General features: G+C 62.5%; 1 protein-coding gene across 1 annotated transcript; it reads right to left on the reverse strand.

Moving 5' to 3' along the window:
- Positions 1 to 24: 24 nt before the first annotated feature.
- On the reverse strand, positions 25 to 27,979 carry SBF1 (SET binding factor 1). The gene is given in 42 exon segments (XM_047066644.1): positions 25 to 490; positions 578 to 709; positions 821 to 908; positions 1,594 to 1,805; positions 1,894 to 2,001; positions 6,907 to 7,137; positions 7,208 to 7,338; positions 7,433 to 7,559; positions 7,636 to 7,821; positions 7,898 to 7,999; positions 8,272 to 8,451; positions 8,533 to 8,714; positions 9,031 to 9,108; positions 12,170 to 12,307; positions 12,432 to 12,558; positions 12,560 to 12,629; positions 12,799 to 13,006; positions 13,123 to 13,259; positions 13,373 to 13,551; positions 14,033 to 14,160; positions 14,400 to 14,595; positions 14,672 to 14,745; positions 14,828 to 15,000; positions 15,099 to 15,364; positions 15,442 to 15,600; positions 15,679 to 15,747; positions 16,062 to 16,211; positions 17,450 to 17,562; positions 17,642 to 17,846; positions 17,952 to 18,050; positions 18,134 to 18,262; positions 18,340 to 18,453; positions 18,873 to 18,950; positions 19,064 to 19,177; positions 19,271 to 19,379; positions 19,456 to 19,588; positions 19,703 to 19,808; positions 20,402 to 20,512; positions 20,598 to 20,756; positions 20,989 to 21,126; positions 21,468 to 21,553; positions 27,791 to 27,979. Coding segments are annotated over 42 exon segments (5,679 nt in total). The 5' UTR covers positions 27,846 to 27,979; the 3' UTR covers positions 25 to 391.
- Between the last annotated feature and the right edge of the window lies 1 nt (position 27,980).

A 27,980-nucleotide genomic window follows, 5' to 3' on the forward strand; every position in this document is an offset into this window, starting at 1 on the left:
GGGCGAGGACACACAGGCATGTGATGTGTTGTTAGTTCTCTCTTTATAGACTCTGGTTCTAGGAACAGGGTGCCTGCGGTTGGCCAGCTGGGACCAGCACGCTGACGGGCAGGGGGGGCTGGGCAGGAGCGGTCTATTTACAGGCCCGCCGCGAGGGCTGTACCATGGCCGCCTCCCGGCCGGCGCTCACCCATAACTCCAAAATAAGTTAGAGCTGGCCAGGTGGGCGGGGGCGGGCAGGGGGCGGGAGCTGGCAGGGACTGTACACATAAGTTTGGGGGCGGGACCTCAATACTGTCGAGGGTGGGGGCTGTAAACATGGCCGGGGGGCCCTGCCCACCCCTAGTGGTCTCTAACGACTGGACGCAGAGCAGCCGGGGCAGAGCTGGGCTCAGGCATCTGACAGGCAGCTCTGGATCTGGTCCACCCACTGCTGGGCTGAGGGCACGTCCTGGGCACAGAAGTTGTAAACGCGACGCGTCGTCTTCACCTGGGGATGGCGGGTTGCTGACTCCACAGTCCCACCCCCACAGAGCACCCCGCCCCCCGCCATCCCCGGGCCCTGGCCACAGCTCACGTCAAAGAAGGCTTTCTCGTCCACGGTCTTGGGGGCCCCCATGGTAGGAGTGCCAGGAGCCACTGCCTCCACTTCGGCCAGATCGATGACACCCTTGCACTCCGTATCCACACGGTGGTCATAGTAGCGGAGCTGAGGGGTGGGGTGGGGTGGGGTGGGGAGAGCAGGAAGTCAGGGCACAGCCCCTCCCTCTCCCGAACTGCTAACCTCTTTCCGCCCCGCTCCAGCCCACCGACCACTCACCTGGTGCTTGGTCTTGTCCAGAACGAACCAGCGGGCCTTCCAGGGCTTCATGAAGGCCCCCTTCTTGTACAGGGTACCCTCGTAGGACCTGAATTCACAGCAGAACCAGGGACTGGCTGGCCGTCAGGGCCTGGACAAGCCCAGACCCTAGCAGTTCCCACCCCAACCCTCGAACCAGACCAGCCCCAGAAGCAAGACCAAGGCTCCTGCCCCCAAAGAGCCCCAAGGCTGGACTGGCCAGGAAGGCCACGAAGCAGCCTTGGGTTTGTTCCTAGTAAGGAGATGGAAAAGCAGCCCCCCCACCCCTCACCTCTGGCATGACCGACACCAGAGAGGGTCCTGCATCAGGACCTCAGAGCAGCAGCCCCACATGTAGCAGGCAGGTCTGGGGAGGTAACTGTAGCAACAGGGCCCCCTCTCCAGGCCTGGAAAGTAGGATGCGGTCTGCCAGGCCCCAACCTCACCCGGTACCTTGCCTGCCCTCACAGGGACCGCACAGCTGCTGCCCCTCTGCTCCTCTGCAGCCACCATGGCTCAGCTGTGCTCACTGACTGGTTCTATGGCCCAAACCCCTTCTAAGCCCTCCCGCTTTTCCCTAGCAACTGTCAGCTTGTGCTCGGCCACTGTTACGCACCCCCCCCCCCCCGATCCACCTAAGAAAGGGCTAAGGTTCCCCAGGGGCACCCACCCCCAATCTGAGAGCTGTCCAGCGCCCAGAGCCCCCAGCGCAGAGGACCCCACGCTGACGCGGGAGGTGGGAGGTGTGCTCACACCTGTTCTCACTCTCAGCTGTCTGGAACTGGCTGTACAAGGTGCTGGTGCTGCGGCGGGCGGCCTGCCGGGAGCCGGATGCTGTTGAGCCGCTGCTCTGGTCGCTGTCCAGGCTGAGGCTCAGAGTGGAGCCCACAGGCCCCTCCTGCAGGTACACACCTAGCGAGCGGCGGTGGTGGGGCACGCTGGACACCAGCAGGGAGCTGGGGGTGCCCTGGGGGCAGGAAGAGGGCCTGTGTCAGGGCTGGTGGCCTCCACTCCTCCTGACAGCAAGCTCACCCTGGCCACCCACGCCCACTCACACGTCCGTCTGGCCGGCCTTCCAGGCGCTGTGCAGCCTTCACCCGGTCCCAGGTGTCCTTCCAGCGTTCAGGGGGTCGCCCCAGCTCTGTCTCCAGCCGCTGTAGCTCCTGGGGGAGAGTTGGAGAACGAAAATTATTCAGAAGAAAATATCCAGACTGGGGGCGCCTGGGTGGCTCAGTCGGTTGAGCGTCCGACTTCAGCTTGGGTCATGATCTCGCTGTCCGTGAGTTCGAGCCCCGCGTCGGGCTCTGTGCTGACAGCTCAGAGCCTGGAGCCTGTTTCAGATTCTGTGTCTCCCTCTCTCCCTGCCCCTCCCCCCACTCATGCTCTGTCTCTGTCAATAATAAACAAACATTAAAAAAAATAATAAAAAAAAAAATCCAGACTGAAACATGAAAAGACATAATCATGGAAAACAGGAAAGTGAAGTGACAGACTGGAGCATTAAGTGGGTTAAGGGTAGGGGGATGGGCAAAAACCATGATTTGGGCGCACCTGGGTGGCTCAGTCGGTTGAGCATCCAACTCCTGATTTCGAATCAGGTCATGATCTCACGGTTCATAAATTCAAGCCCCACGGCAGGCTCTGTGCAGACAGTGTGGAGCCTGCTTGGGATCCAACCCTCCCCCCCCCCCCGCCAATCAATCTCTCTCTCAAAAATAAACATTTAAAAAAAATAAAAATTAAAACAATTATTTGGAGACAACAAAAGCTATTTCTGCACAACTAGCAAGAGGCAACAAGCAACATAATCAAGCACTACAAACCCCAAACAAGATAAGCTGCACACACACACACACACTCCTGGATATTAGAGAAAAATGGCTAAAAAGCAAAAAGAAAATCCCAAAACCAGCCAGAAAAAAAAAAAGCTATGTGCTCTTCAAAAGAGCAAGAATGTCATTGCCAGGTGACAACATTTTCAGCCACGACACAGTGACTCAGTCCTTGGCTAATCCTCCTGCCATGAGCAGCTACAGAACCGGACAAGAACAGGAAGTTGTTTACAGATGTTGGACAGTCAGCAGTGTAGCACCGAAACCCTGGGATGGGACCACACCAGGGAGCCCTATAATCCTCTAGCTCTTTGCCTGGCCAGAATGCCGGGAGGTGGAGCCCAAGCAGAGCACTGCGTCCTGAGCTAAGGAGGCAGAGCGGTGGGGCTTGGGGACGCTGACACACATGGGTCTACAGGGTGGCATGTGAGAGGGGAAGGAGTGGCACACAGAGCAGGAACCCTAGAAATCCAGAGGCCTCCTGGAGCCTTTGGCCAAAGTGAACTGTCAGGTGCCAGGCAGGATGTCACAAGGCCCGGCAGAGAGCAGCTACAGGAAGCTGGGTGGTGAGCTAAATCCAAACTCTGGAGGTTACACAACCTGCAGGAAGATGCCGGGGATTCCCAACAGCCAGAGTGGATACCCTCGCTGAAGATCCCAAACCTTTAACTGAAACCCTGGAGAGGCCATGTCTGAGTCGGCCTCCTCTAACTCTAGGAGGAAAGCTTCTCTAGAACTGCCCTAATAAAGCCGAAGAACAACCCTTGAAAAAAAGATCTAAGTGACCCACAAGTTCATTAACTGAGTGCAAGAATAAAACTCAAGACGCTTTAAAGGAAGACCACATGGGGCGCCTGGGTGGCGCAGTCGGTTAAGCGTCCGACTTCAGCCAGGTCACGATCTCGCGGTCCGTGGGTTCCAGCCCCGCGTCGGGCTCTGGGCTGATGGCTCAGAGCCTGGAGCCTGTTTCCGATACTGTGTCTCCCTCTCTCTCTGCCCCTCCCCCGTTCATGCTCTGTTTCTCTCTGTCCCAAAAATAAATAAACGTTGAAAAAAAAAAAAAAAAAAAAAGGAAGACCACGTAATCCTGATCCTCAACAATGCAGAATCCCCAATTACAAAAAATATACAAAAAAAATTATTAGACAAAAAGGCAGGAAAATGAGGTCCATAGTTAGGTGAAAAGTTGAAAGAAACAGACCCAGAAAAGAAACAGGTACTGGAATTACCACGTAAGAAATTCAAAACAGTTGTTATAAATATGTTTAAGATGTATAGTAAAAGATGGACACAATGGTTGAGCAGACGAGAATCTCTACAGGGAATAGAAACTATATTTAAAAAAAGAAGCAAATAGAAATTCTGGGGCTGAAAATATCTAAAATGAAAAATTCATTAGATGAATATTAAACGTAAGTAGATACTAAACGTTAGAAAAGAGCAGTGAACTTGAAGGTAGGGTTGTGGAAATCATCCAAAATGAATAGCAAAGACAAAAAAAATCAGAGGGAAAAAACAAAACACAGCTTCAGGGGCCAATGGGACAATCAAGTCCCAGAGGAAAGGAGGGAGACATGGTGCAGAAAAAACTTTTTAAAGAAATAATAGTCTTGAAGCGCCTGGGTGGCTGAGGCGTCCGACTTTGGCTCAGGTCATGATCTCTGCAGTTCATGGGTTCGAGCCCCGCGCTGGGCTCTGTGCTAACAGCTCGGAGCCTGGAACCTGCTTCGGATTCTGTGTCTCCCTCTCTGTCTGACCCTCCCCTGCTCACACCGTCTCTGTCTCTCCCTCTCTCTCAAAAATAAACATTAAAAAAAAAAAAAGAATAGCCTAAAATGCATTAAATTTGATGAAAACTATCATCCCACACAAGATCTAAAAAGCTGAAAGAGCTCCAAGCAGGATGAACAGAAAAACCCCAAATGAGGGGCTTCCAGCTGGCTCAGGCAGAGGAGCACACAACTCGATCTGGGGGTTGTGAGTTTGAGGCCCGTGCTGGACGTAGAGATGAATAAAGAAAACCTCATAAAAAAATAAGGACACAACAGGCCCAGAGCCAAAACCCATCTCGCTTCTCCGAGCTCTCTGCTAGGCTGGGCTGCCACTTGCCGCAGATCTGGCCTCAGCTTCTCGATGTCTCTCTCCCTTCTTTGGCCAAAAGCGCACTAAGTTGTCTCCAAGGTCAAAGCGTCCGGCAGACAATGGCAAGGCAGAGCCAGCAGAAATGGACAGCTGGCTCCATGGCAAACGTGGTAATTCGGCGTCAGCTAGTGCAGCCGCTCTGCCGTGCGGGTGCATATGGCAACCAGATAGAGAGGGACGGAACCACAGGAGTGGAGCGATCAGTAACTGTCCCAGCTGGCGGGATACTGGATTGTTGCAGAACCAACCTGTAAATGATGCCAAGTAAAAGCACTACGCACCTATTGAAGTACGGCGTGACTGAAGAAATAAAGTACATTGGAAACTTTCAAAACAGAGACACAACACAGACGTTTCCAGGTAAACAGAAGTTGAGGGAACTATCACCGGCAGACCCGCGTCACCAGAAATGCCCGAAGTTCTTTGGGCTGAAGAGAAATGAAACCAGGTCAGATCGACACTGGAAATAGCAAATACAGAAGGCTTTTTCCTCATTTTCTAATTTTTTTCAAAACAAAGTTGACTACATAAAACACAGTATGCACCACGTGCTTCCATCATATGTAAAAGAAAAACACGTGAGGACAGAAGGGGGTGAGCGGGCGGCACTCCTGTATGTCCCGTGTAGAAGGCGGCACAGCCAACCCAAGACAGACTGTACCTGCGGACGCTGACGGCCACGAAAACGAACACAGGGAGGTACAGCTCAAAAGCGGAGCACAGGAGGTGGCCGAATACTGTAAAATGATCAATTGTTACGAGGGAAAAAACAGCAGGAGTTCAAGCCCCACATCAGGTGTGGAGATTACTTTAAAAAAAAAAAAAAAAAAAAAAGAAGTTAGGCCTCAACCCAACCATGTCAACAGCTGTGTAAAGATACTAAAAATTTCAGGGGCGCCTGGGTGGCGCAGTCGGTTAAGCGTCCGACTTCAGCCAGGTCACGATCTCGCGCTCCGTGAGTTCGAGCCCCGCGTCAGGCTCTGGGCTGATGGCTCAGAGCCTGGAGCCTGTTTCCGATTCTGTGTCTCCCTCTCTCTCTGCCCCTCCCCCGTTCATGCTCTGTCTCTCTCTGTCCCAAAAATAAATAAACGTTGAAAAAAAAAAAAATTTAAAATTTCAATAAACTGTCAGATTGGATAAAAATAACACCGCACGCTGAGTACAAGACACTGAGCTTAAACATAAAGACACAGACCAGTCAGAATTAAAAGTACAGACGATGACAAGCCACACGACGCTGGTTGTAAGGAAGCTAAGCACGGTTCGCATCAGGTTCCAAGACCACGAGTGTCGCCAGAGATAAAGAGGGTCTCTTCTGCTCTCTGTGCTTGTGGGTCGCCTCTGTCCGCTAAACCATGACCCTGTGTTCCCGCAAACCCCAGGTGACAGGTGCCTTCAGGCCAGGCCGGGTGCTGGACTGACGTACGTTACTTTGTTCACACCTCACCGTCTCCCCGACGGCCAGGAGTCGACATCCTCTTCCCAGAATGAAACCAGCTCCAGAGTGCTTAGGTAACCCTCCCACCCGCCCTGCCCAGGGCTACACAGCCAGTGGACGGGAACGGAATGCAGACCCTGTGTCCTGGGTGTGAGGCCCGCCGCGGAGCACTCTGGCAGCTGGATGCCACCCGCTGTCACACCTCAGGCCTCACACCCACAGCCCCACAGCCTATCTCCCGGGGCGCCTCTGCCCTGGGGGGATCCTGACTCCTGAGGCCCAACAGCAGAGAACAGCAGAGGGAAGGCGAGAGAGACCCTAAACGTCAACCCCAAGCTTCCAGGCCCACGGGGCCAGAGAGAAGCCGAAAGAACTGCTCGCACTGGGGTGCGTGGGGCAGGCTGGGCCTGGGTGTGGCCAACAGCCAGGTGCACCCAGGGAGCAGGCGCAGCAGTCTGAGGGAGGGCAGGAACGGTCCCTGGGAAAGCCCGTGGTCCCTGAGGGTCGACTGCACAGGTGATCAGGGACAGCGCCTGGGCCCAGAGCAAAGAAGCTGTGCCCTGAGACCCAGGCGTCCCGGACCATGGCCACTGGACATCAGTGCCTGCAAACACGACCCAGTGTGGGCTGGGGGGAGGGCAGGGGGCTGCACACACCTCCAGGAGGCGCGAGATGGCATCTGGCTGGGCTCGGGGGCGGCTGTCGTAGCAGGGCCACACCACACGACGCCTGCTCTGGGGAGCTCCCCCATCGGGCCGCTCTTCTTCTGGGGGCTCAGGGGGCCCCTGGGCCAGCTCCCAGTCATAGGGCGGGCCCTCGGCCAGCGTCTCCTCGGTGTAGAAGTCCCACACCTTCAGGTTGGACACGTTGCTGTAGGGCCGCAGGACCTGGGGGTGGGTCCGGCGTGAGGAGCTGGGCTAGAAGGCGCCCACCCGCCCCGACCAGACGCCGGCTCACCTCTGTGTCCTCGGGCGCGTACATGTAGTTGTAGAACACAGGCGTCCTCTTGCTCAGCCGGTCCACGTACTCCCACACGGACCTGCACGCCTGCTGGCCCCTGCGCTCTCCCTTCTCCTCGTACAGCAGCCCTGCAGGGGCAGCGCTGAGCCCCGGCCGCCCACCAGGCCAGTCCCAGCCGCCCAGCCGTCCAGCCGCGCCCCGAGGCCCAGCCCTGCCCCATACCCAGCTCGATGCGCTCGTAGTCCGAATCGAGCAGAAAGGTCCTGAAGCGGCGGGACGCGTGGTGGTAGCCAAGGAACTTGAGGTAGAAGGGGCTGAACTCGAACTCCATGGGGAACTGCAGGTAGACCTGCGTGAGGCGATGGGTCAGGGGTCAGGCGCCAGGGGCCGGCAGGCGTGGCGCCCACACACGGCCACCTGCTTACCTGGTGCACGCAGTCCAGGAACTGCAGGAAGACGGGCGTGAGGCCGCTGCTCTGCCCAGCCAGGGTGTGGGCCCCGCGGTGGCTGAAGCGATGGCCGAACGACAGCCACTCCTTCTCCACCAGCAGGCGGAAGCCCTCCAGGGTGCGGTAGAAGGGATCTGACAGCAGCTGCACCAGAGACACCACCTGCCGGCACCGGCCTGTCAGGAGGGCGTCCGTCCGGGGGACCCGGTCCCGGCTGGCCCCGGCGCCCAGCACGCACCTGGGTGGTGATGTCCCAGCCGTCCTCCAGGCTCACCAGGACGGAGGAGCCCGAGTCGAGGAGCTCCACCACCAGCACCGAGACCTGCAGCAGCTTGTGGATCTGCACGGACGGGCGGCCCCTCAGCACCTCCCGAGGCCCACGCGCAGGCCTGAGAGACACTCCCTGTCCTGGAGGTGCCCAGCCCCCCGTGGCCTCCCTCCAGCAGACAGCACCACCACCCCGGTGGGACGTGTCCATCACCCTCTCCCAGGGCCCAACACCGTCAGAAGAGCAAGCCAAACCCCATCTGCCCTTGGCTCTGGATGAACAGGCACCCCCACGCCACCCCCACCCCCCCGACCCCGGCCACAGCGGGGGCAGGGCTCACAGACCTGGGTCAACCACTCCGAGTCCTCCAGCGAGCGTAGGAAGGAGGCAGGGCTGGGCTCGGCGGCAGGGCAGCCGGGGACACACGCCTTCAGCAGCTTTTTGAAGCTGGCCTTTACCTGCCGTGCCTCAAACACCTCGATGGGCACCAGCTCCCACTGCTGCAAGGGATCTGGCCGCACGCCCTGAAGAAGGCCAGCTATGGTGAGATGCGCCCGGGGGGGGCCCTGTGCCCCTGCCTGGCCCTGTGCCTCCACCCCGGTCACCTTGAGCTGGGCTTTGTCCCCAATGATGTAGAGGGCTGCACGCTGAGGCCGCAGAAAGCCTGGGTCAGGGGGGGCCCCATTAGCCTGGGGAGGGGTCAGCATGTCTCTGCCTGCCAGCCGGGAGCCCACATCAACGCCGAGCCCGCCGCTGCGCCCACTGGCCCGGACACTGCCCCATTTACCTGTGCAAAGAAACCAGATGAGTGCCTGAGTGGGTCTGGAGCACCACTTAACCTGAGGCTGAGCTCCCCAGGCACGGCAGGGGAGGCCGACGGGACCCCAGATGGACCTGTGTTTGTGTTAGGGTCAAGTGCTGGGGTGGGACTCGGGGCCTCAGGCTGTTAGTGCCCTGGGCTGAGGAGGGCTGGGTTATGCTGATCGGTCACAGGGGCTGTTAGTGCCAGATGTGGGGGGATGTTAGTGCCCACGACTGCTCAGTCACACGGGGGTCATCAGTGCCAGGTGTGGGGGAGCCAGCCTGTGTGGCCAGTACGGTACCTCGGGGAGTGGTCCGTCTGGAGGCCGAGGCCGCCATGGGGTTGGACAGCGTGGTGACCCTGGCTCTGGGGCTGGGCACTGGGGGCACAGCAGAGAAAAGGCTCAGGCCTGACCCCAGGCCCGAGGGTGTGCCCAGCATGAAGGGCCTGTGGTCTGAAGGGACCAGCTAGAGGGCTGGGTTCCCACCAAGACCCCCGAGGGCCCCAGAGATAGCGAGGGCCGATGCCAAGGTCCTCTGAGCTCTCTTGGCCCTCAGGGACAGGCCAGGGAGCAGAGGGCCCAGTGGCAGGTAGGATCAGAAGAGAGGTGGGATCCCTGGGCTCTCCTTCCAGTGTCTCGTCCACAGCCCATCCCTGTACCCTCGGCCCCCACAGGCACTGGCCAGAGCTGCTCACAACACACACCAGCAGGAGGAGCCCATAAAGCCCAGCCTAGAGAGGAGGAGGCCTGGAGCCTCGGAGCTCCCAGCCCAGAGCCATGGAGGCCAGTTCATCCAAGGACAGAGGCAGGCCTGAGCCCCAGGGCCGGCACATGCTCAGTAGTGCCACCTGCCCGAGAGCCAGGCCCCAGGCTTATAGGCTGGGATGGCCCGGCCAGGGGGCACAGGGAGCCCAGATGAGGAAGCTCCACGGTGCCCTGGGCCCCAAAGCCTGCTCCCTGCCCCATTCCAGGCCGACCCACCTCCGCTGAGGGCAGCCGGGCACCATCCGTACCCACCATGGCAGTCGCCACAGACAAGCATGACACCAGCTGCCACACCACAGGCAGGAGGAATGGCGCTCGCAGGAAGGACGCAGGGTGTCCCTCGTGACACGGACACAGCCTGGACTGGAGCCCACAGACAGCTGAGGCCCTGCACGCCCCCTGAGCAATGAGGGAGAGGACCCATTCTCTGAACTCAGGGGGACACCAGAAGGCAGCACCAGTGGGCTTTGGGGACAAAGATACCCAGGCAACATTAGGGGAAGACACAGGCACTGGGGACAAAGAATCGGGGGGAGGGTGCCACCTGTGGGTGCTACTCACAACGGCTGGAGAAGGCAGAAGGCAGGACAATGGTGAAACCCTAAAACCTACTTGATGAAGGACTTTTGTGTTTAGAAAACCAAAAAGCACTTCAGCTACAGAGAGGAAAGTTCCCAGCACAGAAACAAGAGAGGGGCAAGGACTGCCCCTGGAGAACGGTGGACACCAAGGCTGACCCTCCCTGTAAGTGACCACAAGGGCACCCTGGCCACCCCTCTTCCAGGCCCGCTTGGCCCCAGGGCCCAGCAAGTGGTCACAACAGACGTCGCTGGAGGGCAAAACACCCTGTAGTGGGAGCCAAGACCACACAGGGACAGAGGCTGGTGCTCAGAAGACAAAGGCAGTGCTGTGCAGAGCGATGCTGCGCGGGGACCCTCCTCAGGCCTCAACAGGGAGAGGCGAAGGCCCTCGTGTGTTCTGGAGACCCTCTTGCCACAGGAAGGGGTGGGAGGGCCACTGTGAGGCCCCGTGGAGTGGGCACAGCAGGAAGAATCAGCAGGATGTGTACACTTCCAGAAGGTTCCACCCACGGGTGGTGCCACCAGCCCCCAAAACCCACCCGTGCACCCCAGTGCATCTGGAGTTGGGGCAACAGCAAAGAATGCAGAGGAGCACGAGAATAGGGATGGGGGGGGGGGGGGAGTTAGGCAGGCGTGCCAACAAGTGACCCACACGTGTGTCATCCACCACCTCTCAACACACGACAGCCAGGACGGCTCCAGGTGTGGCATCAAACCAGGCATGGCAACCAGGCCTCCCAGGCGGCCACCGTCAGCACATCTGCTGAGGGCCAGGCCAGCACAGGGAGCCTCACGGATCCAGGGCCAGGCCCCAAGCACAGACACTCAGCCTGGTCTGGACAGTGATGGCTGGAGTCCTGGGTCCAAGGACTAACCCTCAAGGAGCCCCAGTGTCTATCAGCCAGACCGAGAGGGTGAGGCAGACCGGGCCACGGCATCCGTAGGGATCCAGGCAGAGGGACGGGGGAGATGGGCTCATGGGGTCAGTCGGGGCAAGGAGACAGGGGCAGCAGAGGATGGGGGCACATGGAGGAGACGGGATAGGGGAAAAGGGGGAAGGTCAGGTCAGACAGGGGTGATGGGCTGGAGGGGGTGGGGGAGATGAGGGGGAGGATGGGGTCAGGGAGAGGCAGACGGGGTCAGCTAAGGGGCAAGCGGGATACCGAAGTGACTGCCGTGGAGCAAGGGCCCTGGAGGACGAGACCGCCTCTGTTCTGACACACCCTCCTCCCCTTACAGAATGGGGGCCACGTGCCCTCCAGGCCCCCATCAGTGTGCTCTCCCATCTGAAAGCCTCTCCTAGAACCCAACACAAACATGACTCACCTCCCCAGCAAGGTCCCCGCCTGTCCCCAGGAGGTCAGACCAGCCCTCTCCAGGGGCCACAGACCGCACGAGCAGCAGCACGTGCTCTTGCATCACTGAGCATCTCTGGGGCCACCCCACACCGGTGCCCCGATGCCCAATGGTGAGAGGCAGGGTCCACTGGTGGTCCCCGAGCCTGTGCCCCAACCTCCCGGGCCTGGTGCCTCTGCTGCGCACTGTGACAGCAAGACCCTGCCACACAGGACAAAGGGCAGGCCGGGTCCTAAGGCCTGGATCCACCGGGAGGCAGGGAGTCCAGGGGGCGGATGTTGAGGGTGCCTATGGTGGGGACAGGGAGACTAGCAGACAAGGCTCGAGGACCCAGGACAGATAAGAAAGGTGTAAAGCAGTCAGACAGCTTTGACAAAGGGTGGGCCAGAGTGACAGCAGGGGGGGGGAGGGGGGCGCGGGACCGCAGGGAGGGACAGGACAAAGGGATCAGCCACAGTGACGGGGGGGGGGGGGGGGGTGGTGGACAGGACAAATGAGGAGGAGGGACCAGACGGGGGTTTCAAGCGCGGTGTCCCGTGACCTGGAGAGCCTGGAGGCAGGCCATGGGCAGGAAAGACACGGAGCTCGGCCAAGGCAGGAGAGAGGAGCGGTCCGAGTAGGGTCAGGACAGTCACCTGACCCCACGCCCCAAACACTCTGCCCCCTGGCCGGCCCACCTTTCATCAGTGCCACCACAAAATCTCCCGGAAGCCCTCCCACCTTCAGGCACCCCTCACCGTGGCTGCCCACGTGGGTGGAGGAGAAGCCGCTGAGGGTATTGCGCCCTGACGCGTCTGCGTAGCGGGGCATGGAGCTGACCACGGCCTGCAGGTACTTCTCCTGCTCTAAGCTGCCCGAGTCCGCCTGGGACTGGCCTGTGGGAGGAGGAGGAGGAGGAGGAGCTGGAGCCAGGCAGGGCGGGGCGGGGTGGAGGGCCCAGCCGCACGCAGGCACGCACGCACGCACGCACGCACGCACGCACAGCGGGGGAGTGGATACCTGGAGAGGGCGCGTTCTGGGCCTTGAACAGGCCAACGACACCCTTGCCGTGCAGGCCCCCGGAGCGCAGCAGCACGGCCTTGGAGCGCCCGCTGCGCCAGCACACCACGGGGAACCGGTTCTGGCGGGTAGCAGCGGGAGACTCGCTGCAGGGCGTTGTCCTGGACGCTCTGGGGGACGATGAGCAGCCCCGGGTAGCTGCGAGGAGTCAGACTTGTGAGGGTGGCAGGCCAGCCCTGGATGCTCCGCCAGGGGCCCCCAGTCCCACGGCCTCCTAGGGGCCACCCCTGCCCGCGCCCTCTGCCTTCCGCCTCCACGTGCCTCTTCCGGACAGGAGCCACGGCCTGGCTGCACAGCGCGTGCTCACCTGCGGCAGATGGCGTACATGCGGTTGACCGGGGAGATCCGGAAAGGCTCGGACTTGGCTCGGCTCAGGCTACTGCTCAGCGTGCCCAGCCCCAGACGCTGGTAGTCCCGGCAGCACGCCCGCTCCACCAGGCTGCTCATGGTCATGCGATCCGAGGGCTTCAGGGCCGAGGAAGGGGTCAGCGTGCTGGGCTCCAGCTCCTCCGACACTGGGGCGGGCCAGGCACACGGGGGGAGTCACCCACAGACCGCCCAGGCCCCAGCCCTCCGCGTGGGGGGGGAGGGGGTCTTCGCCCAGACCACCTGGGGCTTCCCGTGCTGCCACCTGAGATCTCGTCCTCCTGGTCATCAGGAGGCGGCTGGCCCCGCTGCTCCCAGCTCGGGGGGTTGTACTTCTTCCGAGTGACGTACTGCCGTCCGATGGTCCTCTTGGCATTCTTCACGAGGTTCCGGGACAGGGTTCTGGGGGCGGGCGGGCACAGGGGTCAGCAGAGGTGAACGGAAGGGACGAGGGGACACGCCCACGGTGCTTCTGGGAGGGGCGGGTGCCCCCGCCTTGGGGCCCAGCTCCACACCTGAGGGAAGGGCCCTTGTCCTTGGTGGCGCGGGGCGGCCGGCCCGGCGTGTGGGCAGAGCCCAGGGTGAAGGCAAAGGTGCCCCTGATGTCTGGCGGGTACCGCAGCTTGTGCAGCTGCTTGCGGAAGAGCTCGGCGCTGTCGGACCCCACCTCCTCGTCGAAGGCCATCTTTAGCAGCTGCAACAGACAAAGGCCCTCAGAGGTCCGGGCGGCCTCCCCGGGAAGCCGTGCACGCCCGGAAGCCTGGCAGGGGCATCCTCCTGAGGGACAGCAGGACGTGCCTGAGGGACAGCAGGATGCGCAGGGGCCGCTTATTATGGTGTCTGCGGCCATAATAAGGAACCTGGTCCTTCGCCACGCGTGACGGTCATTTGCTTAGGTTTCAGTGGTGCGGGGCACACAGCGCACGTGCCAGACGCAGACTCGAGGGTCAGGGCCCCGCAAAACAAACGGAAGAGCCCCAAAGGCCAGCACGTCACACAGGCAGACGGCACCGAGCCAAAGCACAGCAACTTGCACATAGACACAGAAACCACAAAGGCCGCAGGAGACATCCAGCTCAACGGCGGCTCCTAAGGACGAGCCTGAGGGCTTAGCTGCCTGCCACACAGTGAGAGCCACGAGCCGGGGGCCCTGCCCCTCCCCAGTACCCCCGCACCTGGAATGTGCAGGAACGCAGCTGCAGCCCGTCCTGCAGGAGCTGGTCCACAGGGGTCTGCACGCTGATGCGCTTCTCCTTGGTCAGCGCGGCCACCGGGAAGGAGCGGACCACCACCTGTTCCCCGACTTATCACAGGCCGGGCAGTCAGGGGGAGGGGATCACAGAGTCTTGGGGTACCAGAACTATGGGGGGGTCCCGGGCAGGTGGGAGAGGGGCAATGACCTATCTTGCGCAGGGACCCTGCACCCCTGAGAACGGGAAAGAGAGAGGCAGGAGAAGTCCTGTTCACTCACCCCCGGGCCCTGGGTGGGGAAGGGAGCGAGGGAAGGGAGGCCGGGGACAGACAAAGCGTCCAAAGGCTCACCCAGGGGGTCGGTGGGCATCCCCGTGAAGATGACCCGGTACGTGGTGAGGAAGACGGCGCCCTCGGCCGGGAGCAGAGCGGGGCCTCCCCCGCTGCCCCCCGCACCCTCCTCGCGCCCATCTGGCAGCAGGTAGACACGCAGGCCGTCCAGCACACACTCCTCGCCGGGCAGCAGGCGTGGCCGCAGCAGTTTGGGCTGCTCAGGGACAAGGGTGGCGCCTCAGGACACGGCCCAGGCCCCGGTGCCTCAGCCCTGCCCGGCCCCCACTCACCTTCTGGATGGGGGGCAGCCTCTTGCTCTCGCGGTGCACGGCCTCCAGGGTCTCAATGTGCATCTGGACGATGTCTGGGAGAGAGCGGTTTTCACGCCCTGGGCCCCCACGTCTGCTCGGCTGAGGGGAGTGTTCCCACACCCAGACCCCCCATACCTGGCACCATGACATGCAGCCCCTTGAGGTGGTCGCTGGTGACCCCACTCTCTGTGCAGACCTTGTCCACAAAGCGGTTGATGAAGCGGACCACGGCCCCGGCCACGTCGCAGGTCTCCGCGTCCTCAAAGCCGCTTTCTGTGTCGTAGCTCTCCGCCACGCTGCCCGCCATGCTAGGCCAGGGAGGGGGCGAGGTGGGCACAGGCCCACCCCACCGAGCCCCCCCCCACCCCCACCCCCCCCCGCAAGGCCCGCGGAGCCCCGGCCGCACCTGTTGGTGACCAGGCTGTTGCTGGCACTCTCCAGGTCGCCCAGCCCCGCGCGCTCCCGCAGCAGGCGGCTCTTGCTGCTGTCCAGGGGCAGCAGCAGGTAGCTCATGCGGTTGGCGTAGTGGATGGCCTGGCTGAACACCGTGCTCTCCTCCTTCTGCACCAGCTCCTGCTGCTTCTCGCGGCTCAGGGTCGGCCACAGGCGCCGCTGCTCAGATGCCACGTCCAGGGCAGAGCGCTCGTCCTCCCGTGCAGACAGCTCCCCACCCTGCCGCGGCACCCGCAGGTGAGCCGGGACCAGGCCGGGCTGGCCCTCACGCCCCAGGCCCAGGGGTCCCCGCGCACCTGCAGGTGGTCTCGGTCCTCGGCGGGCTCCAGGTAGAGGGCCCGGATGTGGGTCTGCACGTCCCCGTAGAACATGGCCTCCCAGAACTGCGGTGTGCTCCACACCACGTGCTCCTGCACGCAGCTGTACGCGAACTGGGTCACTCCCGGGCTCAGCTTCTGCAGGGGCCGGGAGGGGGACATCAGGCACAGCAGGAGGGGCAGCGGAAGGACCCCCGGGGCTGCCCCGGCACTCACCCGGCAGAAGGCCGTGACCAGGGGCAGCAGGGCGGCCGCGATGCCGTGCTCGTCCAGGGAGGTACAGTCCTGCAAGAGCCGTGAGCCCGCTGGAACCACCCCCCAACACCTACTGTGCCCCGACTGGCACTTCCGCCCGAGCAGCAACTCCTACCACTGTCCCCGGTCCGTCTGCACCGGCTCCCCAGAGGCTGCCCAGGGGCTCAGGGCAGGAGACCCCCTCCAATAACAGTTCTCTCCCCCAGCCGCCATCCCCACCGCAGACCAGGATCTCCCCAGCTGTCAACGTTGCCAAGAGAGGTATCCTTACAGGTAGAATGGGGAGCCCTGCCTGGCCTGACCCTTATGGCCATATGGCCACCAGGCGGGAGGCCCGGCCTCACCTGCAGGCAGCAGTTCATCATTCGGACAACGAAGTCAAACTGCTGGTGGTCCAGGACCGCCCGGTTCTGTTGCACGTGCAGGTGCAGCTCCTGGGTGAGGCAGCGGCGGGCCGCGCGCCCTTTCAGAGCCCTCAGCACAGCTGGAAGTAGCTGGGGACACGGGAGCACGAGCCGATGAGGGCACACGTCCAACTGTGCCCTGGAGGAAGGGGGGGGGAGGCACAGGGCACAGAGTCCGGGAGGGGAGGGCAGTGGGCACCTGGAGGGCCAGAGCCCAGGCTCTAAGCACAGAGGAGCTCTGGAAGCTGTCCAGGTCAGGTGTGTCCAGACTCCGGGAGTTCCCTGCCCAGTAGAGACTAACACGTCAAGCAGACCCAGCCCTCCACACACACGAAAGCCCATGAAGATGGAGACACCACGTGTTCACAAGCCAGTGTACAGATGTGCCAAGGAGGCCCCTTGGCCCTGAGCTCCAGCACGCACCGGCTGCCACATCTGTGGCCCCTCTGTCGGCCAGGCCTCAGTGTCCAAATAGCACAAGCCTAATGCAGAGCTGGTGGCCGGCTCAGCACGGGGCAGGCCACAAAGGGTCACATTCTTGTTCTCTAATTATTTTTCTTTTTTTTTTAAGTTTATTTTTGAGAGAGAGGGAGAAAGAGAGAGAGGGAGATAGAGAGGGGAAGAGGGAGAGAGAGGGAGAGGGAGAGAGAGGGAGAGGGAGAAAGAGGGAGAGAGAGGGGGAGAGGGAGAGGGGGAGGGAGAGAGAGAGGGAGGGAGGGAGGGAGGGAGGGAGAGGGGGAGAGGTGGAGAGGGGGAGAGAGAGAGAGCACCCCAAGCAGGCTCCATGCTGTCAGCACAGAGACCAAGGCAGGACTCGATCCCATAAACCATGAGATCACGACCTGAGCTGAAATCGAGTTGGATGCTCAACCAACTGAGCCACCCCGGCGCCCCTTATTATTTTTCTTCGTAGAACAGCTAGGGACCCTGTAGGCCCCTCACAGGAGACTGTGCCGCTGTGAACAAAAGACACATTCAAACTGGCTGTCATGAAACCCAAGGTGTTCACAAACACCACAGAGGGCAGTTTTTACCAATTAAAAAAAACAAAACAAACGCCTTGTGTGGGCCTGCACTCTTTTCACGAAGGATGAAGGAACCCAGCAGCAGAAACCTCTCGCGTGTTCTGACGTCTAAGAGATGAAAGGTCCGTCTTGCGAGCCGCCTCGGCAGGCTCTGTCCAGCTGCACTAAGCAAGGAGCCTGAGACCCGGTGTCCCCCTGCCCCTCCTCCCCTTCTGCCCGCCCAGCCCCTGCCAGCTGCCAGCAGGTGGACTGACCCAGGCTCAGCGCTCTCCGCCGGGGCTCCCCGCCCCCAGCCGTCCTCACCTTCTTGGCCTCCAGCATCTTCCCCTCGAACACGTAGGAGATGCAGTTTCGAACCACCTCCAGCCGCCGTGCGCTGTTGCCGTGGAGCCCGCTGCTCCGCTCCAGTATGGCGGCTGGGGAGCAGAAGCTGCATTCACCTCTGCCCTCGTGCCCACCCTGGGCCACGCTAGGGGCCCCCTCCCCATTACGCACTCATGGGGGGCCCCGAGGGCACAGTGGTCCTCCTTTCAGCCTTCACGGCCGGGGGTGCGCCCTGCATCTTGGCCGTGGCCTGGTCCACGATCCACTGCACCACGCCTTCATCCAGCCGGGGGAAGGGGCGGGGCGCCCGCCGCAGGTGGCTGGCCTCCCCCGGCTTCTGTACCTTGTGCATAGCCACGGCGGGATATGGGTTCTCCTGGGGGGACACAGGCAGGTGTGGGCAGGCGGCCTGACGCCAGGAGGCGCGATGACCTAGCTAGGCTGGTCCGCCACCCCACCCGCCCCGTGCCACCCGCCGTACATTCTTGTAAAGCTGCTCCGCCAGTTCTTTGACGTGACGCAGGACGCGCTGGGGGTGGTTCTCATCCGCCCGCATCCGTGCCACCTCATGAGCCACCAGCTGGGGGAGGAGGCAGGGTCAGGAAGGCCGGGCAAGGCAGGGAGCTGGTGGTGGGAGCTCCTCCCACAGGGGCAGGGGCACACCTCATCAAACAGGTCCGTGGGACGGTAAGGGACCCCACGCTCCGACACGAAGCCTGCAAAGGCCATGCCCTCCAGCACCTTCATCAGGAAGTCATCCTCCACCAGCCCTCGCTGGCCCAGGAAGGCTGCCTAGGGGCACACCAGGGGGTCAGTGCCTCAGCACTGGCTTCCTGCCTGCCTGCGCCCCTCCCCCTCCCGTGGCCCACCTTATGAAAGCGGATGACAGGCTCCGGGTGGATGCGGACCATGTGCAGACACCAACGATAGCCCTGCAGGAGCTGAGCAAAGAGCCGTAGAAAGACGGCACGCAGTTCCTTGTCCTGGGGCGCAGGTGAGTGCGGGTGAGCTCTAGGCCGCAGGCCCACCCCAGCCCCAGCATGCGGCAGCCCTCCACCCACCCCAGGTTCCACCTCTGCGCACCAAACACGCCTATCCACGCCGCGCCCAGGCCTCCCAGGCACCTCTGCCCCCTCCTGCCCCTCCACCCTTCCTTCACACAAAGCCACGGCGACTCCTCTAAGACCCGGTGTCGACAGCCACTCCCGCACAGGCCCCTCGAGGACTCACACACACACACACAGCCCCCGCCAGCGGCCCCCTGCCGCCGGCCCAGAAGGGGTGGCTGCACAGGGTGCTTGGTTGGCCCTGCCCGCTGGCCATCGGTGGCAGCAGACCTGAGGAGAGGCGGCAGGCTTAGCGTGGGCCCCCCCCCCCGCACTGGAGCCGCAGTGACCCCCACCTGCATCTTCAGGGAAGAAGCGTTGGCTGAGGGCGGTGGGAAGGCGAGGTCTGCCAGCTCCAGCTCCGGGTCCAGGACCTGCAGCAGCAGACGGGAGCGGGGTCCGCTGCACACCAGCCCCGGGCTCTGCGGTCCCCTTACTGCCAAGCGACCCCACCTCAGCTTCCCCGAAGCCACCGGTCCCGCCTCACCATGCTCAGCACACTGTGTGTCTGGCTCTGCAGGGGCTCCGGCAGGGGTGGAATGTGCACACACTCGGGGACAGTCACCGTCCCTCCATCGAGATCAGCGACGATCACATCCAGCTGGGGACCAAAGGGAGCGAGCGAGCGGTCAGGGGCCCGTAGCCAGTCAGCAGGGCCGGGAACGGAGAGGCAGGCACAAGCCACAGGCCTCACCAGCTCTTGGGTCTCTGCCTGGAAGGCCGCGTTGACCCCGATGATGAAGGGGGTGGGTGTGCTGAGCACCTCCAAGAGCTGTGCCGGCAGGATGGGCACGTAGGTGAAGCTGCAACAGACCAGGGCTCAGCCCAGGGGGCCCAGGGGGTGGGGCCGGGGAGGGGGCGAGGCGGCAGCGGAGGCACCTGTATCTGAGGGGGAACAGCAGCGCCAGGAGCCCCCGGCAGGCGTCCGAGAGGCGCTGGTAGCTCCGGGACAGGAAGAGCACCTTGTGCTCGGTGAGTGCGGCGCAGAACAAAGACAGCACGTTGGTGATGCCTGGAGAGAAAACACAGGCGTGGAGGGCCGGCGCTGTAAGAACCCCACCTCTGACTGCCAGCCCCCAGGGAGAGGACAGGGAGGGCTGTGCAGGCTGGGGACGCCCGGGCTCACCCAGCTGGCGGAAGAGCAGGGCCACGCTGCAGCGGCTGATGGGCAGCGAGTCGGCGAGCGGGGTCTGGATAACCTGCCGGTCACCAGCCCCCAAAGAGATGGTTCTCTGTGGAAAGAGAGGGGCCAGTACTCAGCTGCTCCGACCAGACCCGTGTCAGCCCGGAGCTCCATGGGCTGAGGTGAGACTGGCCAGGACAGGCGGCACAACATGAGGGAAAGGCCGCGCCTGGCCCGGCGGCCTGAGCAGTGCTGCAGAGAAAACTCAGGGCCTCTGACCTGGGGCAGGGTGGGGCCTGGGTGGGCAGAAGAAACAAAGAATCCATACCACTCCATCCTCAACAGAGTCCAGCTGCACAGGACAGACAGGCAGAGAAACACAGTTAGACGCACCCACACGTGGGGATACTGACCAGGGAGCAGAGAGATAAGCGGACATCCGGAGACAGGCACACCCAAGGAGCAAGAGGACACAGAAACTGACAGATGCCAGGTGGGGAGCCAGGCAAGACACGGGACACACAGGCGAGCAGGCAGGGCCGAGAAGGGACGACAGGTGACGGCAGCACCAAGACGCAGGACGGTGTCCATGCTGAGCCCAAGTGCCCAAGGACTCCAAGTGCCTACAGGCCGCATGCTCGTGGCCTGGGACACCTGAAGGGCCATTGCTCTGGGTGGACAGCAGCTGCCCCCAAGACCCACCTGTGAGCCCCCAGCCAGGGGGATGATGCATGTGAGCAGGTTCCCGATCACGTTCTCCAGGCCCACGTTCAGGCCCTCCACGTGGATGGTGTAAATGAGACCCAGGCTGTTCTGCAAGGACCACAGATTGGAGAATGGCGGCACATCCGGCGGGGGCACCCCGTGTCCGGCCTCGAGCCCCGGGTGCTCGCCTCACCCTGAACACCTCCGCGTGGTCCAGTCGAGATACCAGCACCAGTGTCTTTGGTGCGAACAGCTGGCCAGGTGGGCCAGGCGTCACAGGGGAGAGTTGCACCGGGCCACCCTCGTCCGCCTCCTCCTCCCTCTCGGTGGTGTCCTCTGTGCACACCACTTCCTGTGGACAGAAGCCCCGTTTGCCCAGCTCTCAGGCCCCCCACGAGCCCGGGGGAGGCAGGGGGAGGACACAAGTGACTCAGACGGGACCAGCCCTCTGGGAACTCCGGCTCCCGTGGGGTTGAGGCCCCAGGACCTGCCACACACAGGGAGACACAGCCTTGGACAGAGGCAGAGGGTGGTGGCCACAGCCGGAACCCCTCGCGGCTGTACCCCAGAGCCCCCAAGATGACCTGTATGGGCTCCGCCGGCTCCCAGAAGGTCAGGCAGGCGCAGTAGTGCCGCTCAGAGTTGATGTCGGTGAGGACAGCGACAAAGAAGGTTGGTGGGTTCCTCTCAGGACACAGCTGCCACCCACTGGGCTGGCAAAACTGCAGGGAAGGGTGGGTGGGGGTCACCAGTGAGCTCACCTCAGTGAGGGTCACCTCGCCCTTCCCCACAGAAGGAAGTCACGGCCCCTGGTCTCCCCGCGTGCACAGAGAACCTTGTGACGCAGGACATGGTCTCTGCCATCACGAGGGAAGGACGACATGACACAATGTGGGCACCACGTACCCTGCCAGCCAAGCCCAGGACCTCCCCCCTCCTCCCCCCGCAGCAGCTCAGATGTCCCCTTATGCGTGGCGGGGGCTGGGCCCTGCGCAGGCTCCTCACAGTCCCGGGGAAAACCAGTGCCGGCCTGCCCACCCCCATCTCAACACCCCCGACTCACCAGCTCGATGCCCTGGGGGAACGGGTTGTCTTCCCAGTCCTTCTCTGGGAAGCGCTGCAGGATCTGGCCCTGGCCTTCCCCACTCCCTGAGGACAGGAGCAGGCAGTCAGGGCACCCACCACCTCCTGCACGCCCACCAAGTCAGGGGCCTCGAGGGTCACAGATGGACACATCCTACTACCCTGGCTTTCATCTGGCATCAGACCAGCCTCCACTCCCAGACCTATCATTTCCCTAAAAATATCTTATGACGGGAGGACCCCCAGGCGGCCACAGATGCCAGGGCTACCAGAGTGCACGGAGAGAACCCCCTGGCATGGGATGTGGAGTCCTGAAAGCCGCGGGCTGGGCCAGGCCAGGCACAGAAGCCCCTTCCCAACACGTCGATACCCCCAGCCGCCCACCAGCAGGTCAGCCCTCCATCGAGGGGAGAGCAGCTCTGGACGGTTCCACAGCCAACCACCAGCTTCGACACCTGGTCCCCAGGACTGCCCCCCCCCCCAACCTGCTAGGTAGTGAGCACCATGATGACAGTGGGCACCCACCTCACTGCCAGCTCTGGGCCCACTCAAGAGGCACAGGGGTCTCACACCTGTTGTCTGAGCCGGAGGAGAAGATACCCAGGCCTGAACTGCCACTCACACCACTGCCTCCGAGACGGACAGGCCCAGCACAGGACCCAGAGAGGGGTGGCAGGAAGGATGGAGACCAGGTCTCAGGACACCCACTAACGAAGGGCCCTCCTGAGTGCTGGGGATCTAGCAACTTGCAGGGGTCTATCCCCTGCCTGTGCAGCCCTGGGTGCCCTGGGCCAGGGAGGAGGTCTGGGGGCAGGAGGCCCAGGTCTGCTTCCCCCTCTCTATGCCCTGGGCACAACTCCCAGCTCAAGTCTACACTGGTGGGGTCAGAGGCCCCTACCTCTTGTTCACCCCTGGAGAACCAAACCAAGAGGCATGATGAGGGCCGTGTCAGGGGGCCACTCACCTCAGGTCAGTGGAGGAGGGACACAGGCCTCTGTTCCACCTCCAACTCCCACCCAGCGCAGCAGCAGGGTAAAGCAGGCTAAGACAGAAGCCTCCCTACCTTCATGTCCCACACGTGACATGCAGGTCCCCGCACAGACCGGCTTTAACACTACTGCCCACACTAGCAGAAGAGCGGGAGCAAACGGGGAAGGAGAGGGCACTCGCACGAAGCTTCTCTGAGGGCCTGCCCCCAGGCCCTGAAAGCCAAGGCGCACACCTCCGAGGGCCTGATGGATGCAGCCCCCCCTCTCCCACCGCCCCAGACCAGCCAGCCCAGTCCGCCCTGAATGTGCACAGGAGCTACAGGCGGAGCCAGGGGCCTGGGCACCAGCCTGGACCCCTGGGCAGTGATGAGCAGACCCCAGGACCTTGACAGCAGAGGAGCTGGGCTACGATCTCTGGAGACCACCCACCCTCCAGATCACAGAGGCAATGCCAAGGAGGTCGGCAGCAGGCTGGTTGTTGGGCTGGAGGTGGCGGTGGGGCGATGGAGGGCCGTGACTCTGACTCACAAAACCTCAGTTTCCTGCTCCCCTCCCCCTCCTGACACTCTGAAGAGAAGCGGCAGACAACAGGAGGCAGGGAAGAGGGACAGGTGTGTCTGCTGGGCCATACCTATCCACACAAAAGCACACATACACACACGTGGCCCACTGAGACAAAGCCCCTTGGGGTCCCTCCAGGCCCACTCCCAAGGGCCACCCTCAACAGGTCCACGCCAGCTCACGGCTTCTCTCCCCACCCACTCCCCCAAGGGCTCACTTGTGCGCAGCCCCAAATCACCATCTGGGCCCAGGCCTGGCTGGCACCCAGGGCTCACCCAGTTCTTGCCACGAGGCAGTGGGCGGAGGAAGGAAGAGGGGGTGTGTGCAGATGGGGACAGCAGCCTCTGCCCCAGAGCCTCCATCCCAAGGCCAGGCAGCCTTTGGAGGGCTGCTGTCAGCAGCCTCGCCCCCCAGGGAAGCAGACAATGTAACTGGCCATTGTCCACCCCTCCCACCCCCACCCCATTCATCCTGTGAAACATCAACTCCCACTTGCAGGGCTCCGCCCTCTGAAGAACCAACCGGAGGCTTTCCTTGAGCTGTCCCAACTGCCTATGCCAGCAAGCATCCCCCCAGCCCCAGCTCCTTCTTTGCACCATCATGGCCCTAAACTTGCCCTTCAGGTCTCAGCCCAAAGAGTGCCCCCTCCTCCAGGAAGCTCTCTGCACCCTGCCTGAGCCTGGGGCCTAGAGTCGGACCCCCAGGACCTCCCTCCCTCCACTACACCGCCCCGTGATTCCTGATGCACCTGCTGGCTGGGCCAGATGGGAGCTCCACAAGCAAGAAACTACGTCCCTGTGTCCGTGGCCACACCTGTACCTGGCACAGACCGCAGCCTAATTAGGGCTTGCTGAATACATACAGCCAGCTACACGGCCATCCCCCACACCCAGGCCCACTCACACCCCACAAGCAAACAGGTTCCTGGGTCAGAAGTGCAGGGCAGCTTTCGGAGCCCCGGGGGCTCCGGAACAGGCAAGCCCTTCCTGGAAGGGCACATCGTGGAGAGGCCCTGACCCCTGCTCTCTCTGCAACCCTCCCTGCAACCCAGCCCACACCTCAGCTTTGTGCTATCAGGGGCCAGGCCCCAACTCGGCTGCTGGCGTGCACAGGAGGCGGGGGGGGGGGGGGGGGGGAGTTACTTTGCCATGCCTCTCAGTGTCCCCCACCCACTTGAGCCCTTGTGGCCATGGAGGTGACCTGCAGTGGCTGAGTTCCCTGCCCCACCAAGCTTCCTGCACCTCGGGATAGCAGGGAGGGCATCCCCTCAGGCCTCGGGGATAGAACTAATCCAACAAGCACCATCAGGTGTCCCGGGGCGGGACTCTTCGGGGAGCCTTAAGAGGAAGGGCACCAAAGTCCCCTGAGACGCAGATGGGGACAAGCACTTCCTCTTGCAACCATGTCCCCGCAGCCAGCCGTGTGGGGGCTGCAGGCCTGAACACAGGGCAAGAGAACACAGAGCACGCGTTCTGTCATCCGCTGGCAGTGGCCGTCACCAGTGCCAGGCTCCGACGCCTGGAGGCCCGGCCCAGGCCAGCATGCGCTGTGAGCAGAGGCAAGGGAGGATGGCAGCCTCCTCTGCTGCCCCGCCCGTCCCTCCACACACCGCAGCACACGCGGGTGGGTGGGACTGGCTCAGCTATAGGAAGAGGGTGAAGGAAGGACGGGACCTTCCTGCTGCTCCACCCACCCAACCCCAACACACGGGCCATCCCACCGGCCACGGCAACAGGATGTGCGAGGGGCTGAGGCTCTCCAGAGGTCCTCCCCAACCTCCCCCCAGGCAGACCAGACTGGCTCCCGGGGTGGGGGCTGGAAATCAGCCGAGGCCATTCCAAACAGCCCCAACCTGCTCCAGAGGGCAGGAACATGGGTGGAGAGAGTAGACGGGGCCCAGGAATGTGGCCCGCTCAGCACAGCCAGGACTGAAAGAGGCCAGACCATGGGACAGAAGGTCTTCTTCTCAAATGCTGGGATGGGGGCAGGGAGAGGGCCACCAGCAGGGGTCCAGCCCCTCCTCCCTGGTAGACCAGCTGCCTGGTCAGATCAAGAGTGTCTTCTGCTCCCAAAGACACACCCTGGCGCTAGCCACGCTGTGTGAGATCAGCTGACCGCCCTCAGGGACCTCCGAGGCCAGAAGCTGGGCACGGACCATCTGTCTGGCCCCCACAGTGTCCCCAGAGCTGGGCCCAGGGTGCAGGTGCTAAACCCATGTCCTCAGTGAAGGAGCTCCGACTCACCAAGGGAGGGGTCTGCACTCTGAAAGTAGGGGTTCCGTCCAGCCCCCTCCCCATCCTCCTGCTTACAGAGATCCACCAGGTGGCAACCATAAAAGCAGATGCTCCCTCAGGCGGGACCCCTGCATCCAGGCCCTGCATCCCCCAACTCCAAATGGGATGTCTAGATCCAGGCCAAGGACAAGACATCCACCACTCCTATCCTCGCCACTGAACCCAGGAGACCCTGCATCCCTGCCCTGGTGTCCTGGGCCTGCCAGCACACAGGTTCTCTACCTCCAGCAGAAGTGCCCCCTGTGCCAATGCCTATGGGTGCGCACACACCTGCTGCTCATCATTAATAAGGCATCCATCATTTCCTGGAACTTCACACTTGTGTCCACCTCATGCTCGTGGAAGCCTGGGAGGTCTATGTGACTCACTCCAACTCCAGATGAAAACACCGAGGTGCAGAGAGCTGGGAGACTGGCCTGAGGTCAAGGGCTACGAAGTGGCAAAGCAGGTACCACTGACGACTCCCCCCCCCCCCCCCCCCCCCCGAGCAGTACTCCTACCACCTGACTCTGCCCTCAGGTCTACAGCCAGGGTCCCAGGCTGTGGGCTGATTTTTCCCAGCGATGCACCAGTCCTGCCAACAGAGGCCCTGAGGCTGGTTGGCCAGCCAGCAACTGACCAGCTCCCGCACGGAAGGCAGTGGTTAGGTAGCTCCATGGCCCCCACCCCTCCTGCAGTGGACAGCTTGGGAATCCCTCCTTCCTGACACTCAGGGTGAGCAGGAATTATGGGTTCCAGCTGTCTCCCCTGTCTTCATCAGAGACCACAGGTGCCAGGGGTGCCGAGTGTCACAGCCAGCTTGTCATGCCACCTCTCCCCTCCCTAATTCACCTGCCACCACCTGGCCTCTGTCCGCAGTATCTGCCTCCCCAGACCCTTCACACACCCCTCTCCGCACTGTCAGCTTCCAAGCCCACTCTGTTCATGTAGCTCCTGCCCTGGCACCCAGCCCAGGGCCCCTCACACTGGGGCAGCCCCTTGGCCAGCTTTGTTTTCCTGGATCCCATGCACCCCTGTGCTCCAGCTGGCATGGCCTCCTCACTGCCCCCCACATGCACCTCGGAACAGACAGTTCTCTCTCTGTGGGCCTGTACAACACCGACAGCGAGCCTGACGCGTGCAGACTGGGAGATGAAGACAACTGGTTCTTGCCTGCAAAAACTCCCTCTCTGAAGGAAGACACGCTCACGACTGAGGGTGTCAGGGGATGGATCCTTGGACAGACAGGAGCAGAGAAGAGGAGCGAAGACTAAAAGAGCACTGAGGAGGGTCTGGAGTGTGCGGGGTCCAGCAGGTAGTCTCAGCAAGAAGCAGAGAAAAGTCTGGGTCCTGGGTGATGACACTGGCAACTGGGCTGATGAGAGGCAGCACGGATTGGGGGGCTCAACCCCACCTTCAGTCTCAAGGGTAAGCCCCACTGACTACACAAGCCTCCCCTGATGACATGCACCGTCCCCTCGTTGGGATTTGAGCCCACAGCTTCATTCTGGGTTAGCCTCTGTGGGGGCTCAGACCAGGCGATCAGCCTCTCGCCTGACTCCCCTTATGAATGAAGGGAAGAGCAAGGAAACCTTGGTGGGCTGCTCGGAGGAAGAAATGAGATCACGCACACACAAAGGGCTGTGCAGGGCCTGGCACACGGAGCGCACTCCCCAAGCCACTGTCTCCATGGCTGTTGCTGATGTCATTGTCAGGCTCCGTTTTCTCCTACCCCCTTGGGCTGAAGGGCTCTCAGACACAGGCAGTGACCCTAGGCATGGACCTCCTGGACATCGGCACCAGTCACCACAACGATCCCCCACCCAGGGCTTGGCTTGCAGACATGAGGACCGCAGGCCTTCTGCCAGGAATGCTCTTCTCTCTCTCCTCCTCACATCGCCTCCTGAAGTTCTCCCAGTTACGGCTCAAACACCACCTCTCCATGAAGTACTCCTTAAATCCCAGCCCTCTTCTGCATCCCACCAAGCCTCCCTGACCTGAGACATCCCACACGGGCGGGGCGGAGGCTTCAGACCAGAGGCACTGGGGGTCAGAGGGAGGGGCTCGCAAGCGAAGGATCCGTGCTCCTGGAGGCAGAGCCACCCGGCGGTCGGCCAAGGCAGAGAGGGCCCATCCCACCCAACTGGGAGAGGGGAGGCCGAGCCGAGGGCCCTCCCACCTCCCCGGCCCACGCCAAAGCTCTGCCTGACCCGGTTCTGCCCTGAGTGCGGTGGGCAGGTTCGGCTCGCCGTGTCGCACTGCCCTGCTCTCCTCAGGGCGGCCGCTCCTCCCTGACCCCGGTCCCCAGCCTGGCAGGTGCCCCAGACGACCCTCGCGCTGGCGCGACGGCCGCGGCCCGCCCGCCTCGCATGTCCCCACGACTGCCCCGGCGCACCTGTCCCGCCGCCCCGGCTGACCCTTCTCGGTCCCCAGGCTCCGGCCCTCCGCCGTCAGCCATCGGCCGCGGGCCCGGCACTCACCGCGCGGGTGCGGCCCGAACGCCACCAGCACGAAGTAGTCCGCGAGCCGCGCCATGGCGAGGGGCGCGGGCGGGCTCCGCGGCTCGGGGACGCGAGGGTGGCGCGCTCATGGCCCGGCCCCGGCCCTGGCCCGCGCTCCCCGGACACCCTGGGCCCGCTCCGCGGCGGCGGCCAGGGCTCCCGCCGCCAT

The sequence above is a fragment of the Lynx rufus genome, unplaced genomic scaffold (genome assembly GCF_022079265.1).
Source record: "Lynx rufus isolate CCGP_SWC_20201006 ecotype Redwood Valley unplaced genomic scaffold, mLynRuf1.p SCAF_7, whole genome shotgun sequence".
Taxonomy (NCBI): domain Eukaryota; kingdom Metazoa; phylum Chordata; class Mammalia; order Carnivora; family Felidae; genus Lynx; species Lynx rufus.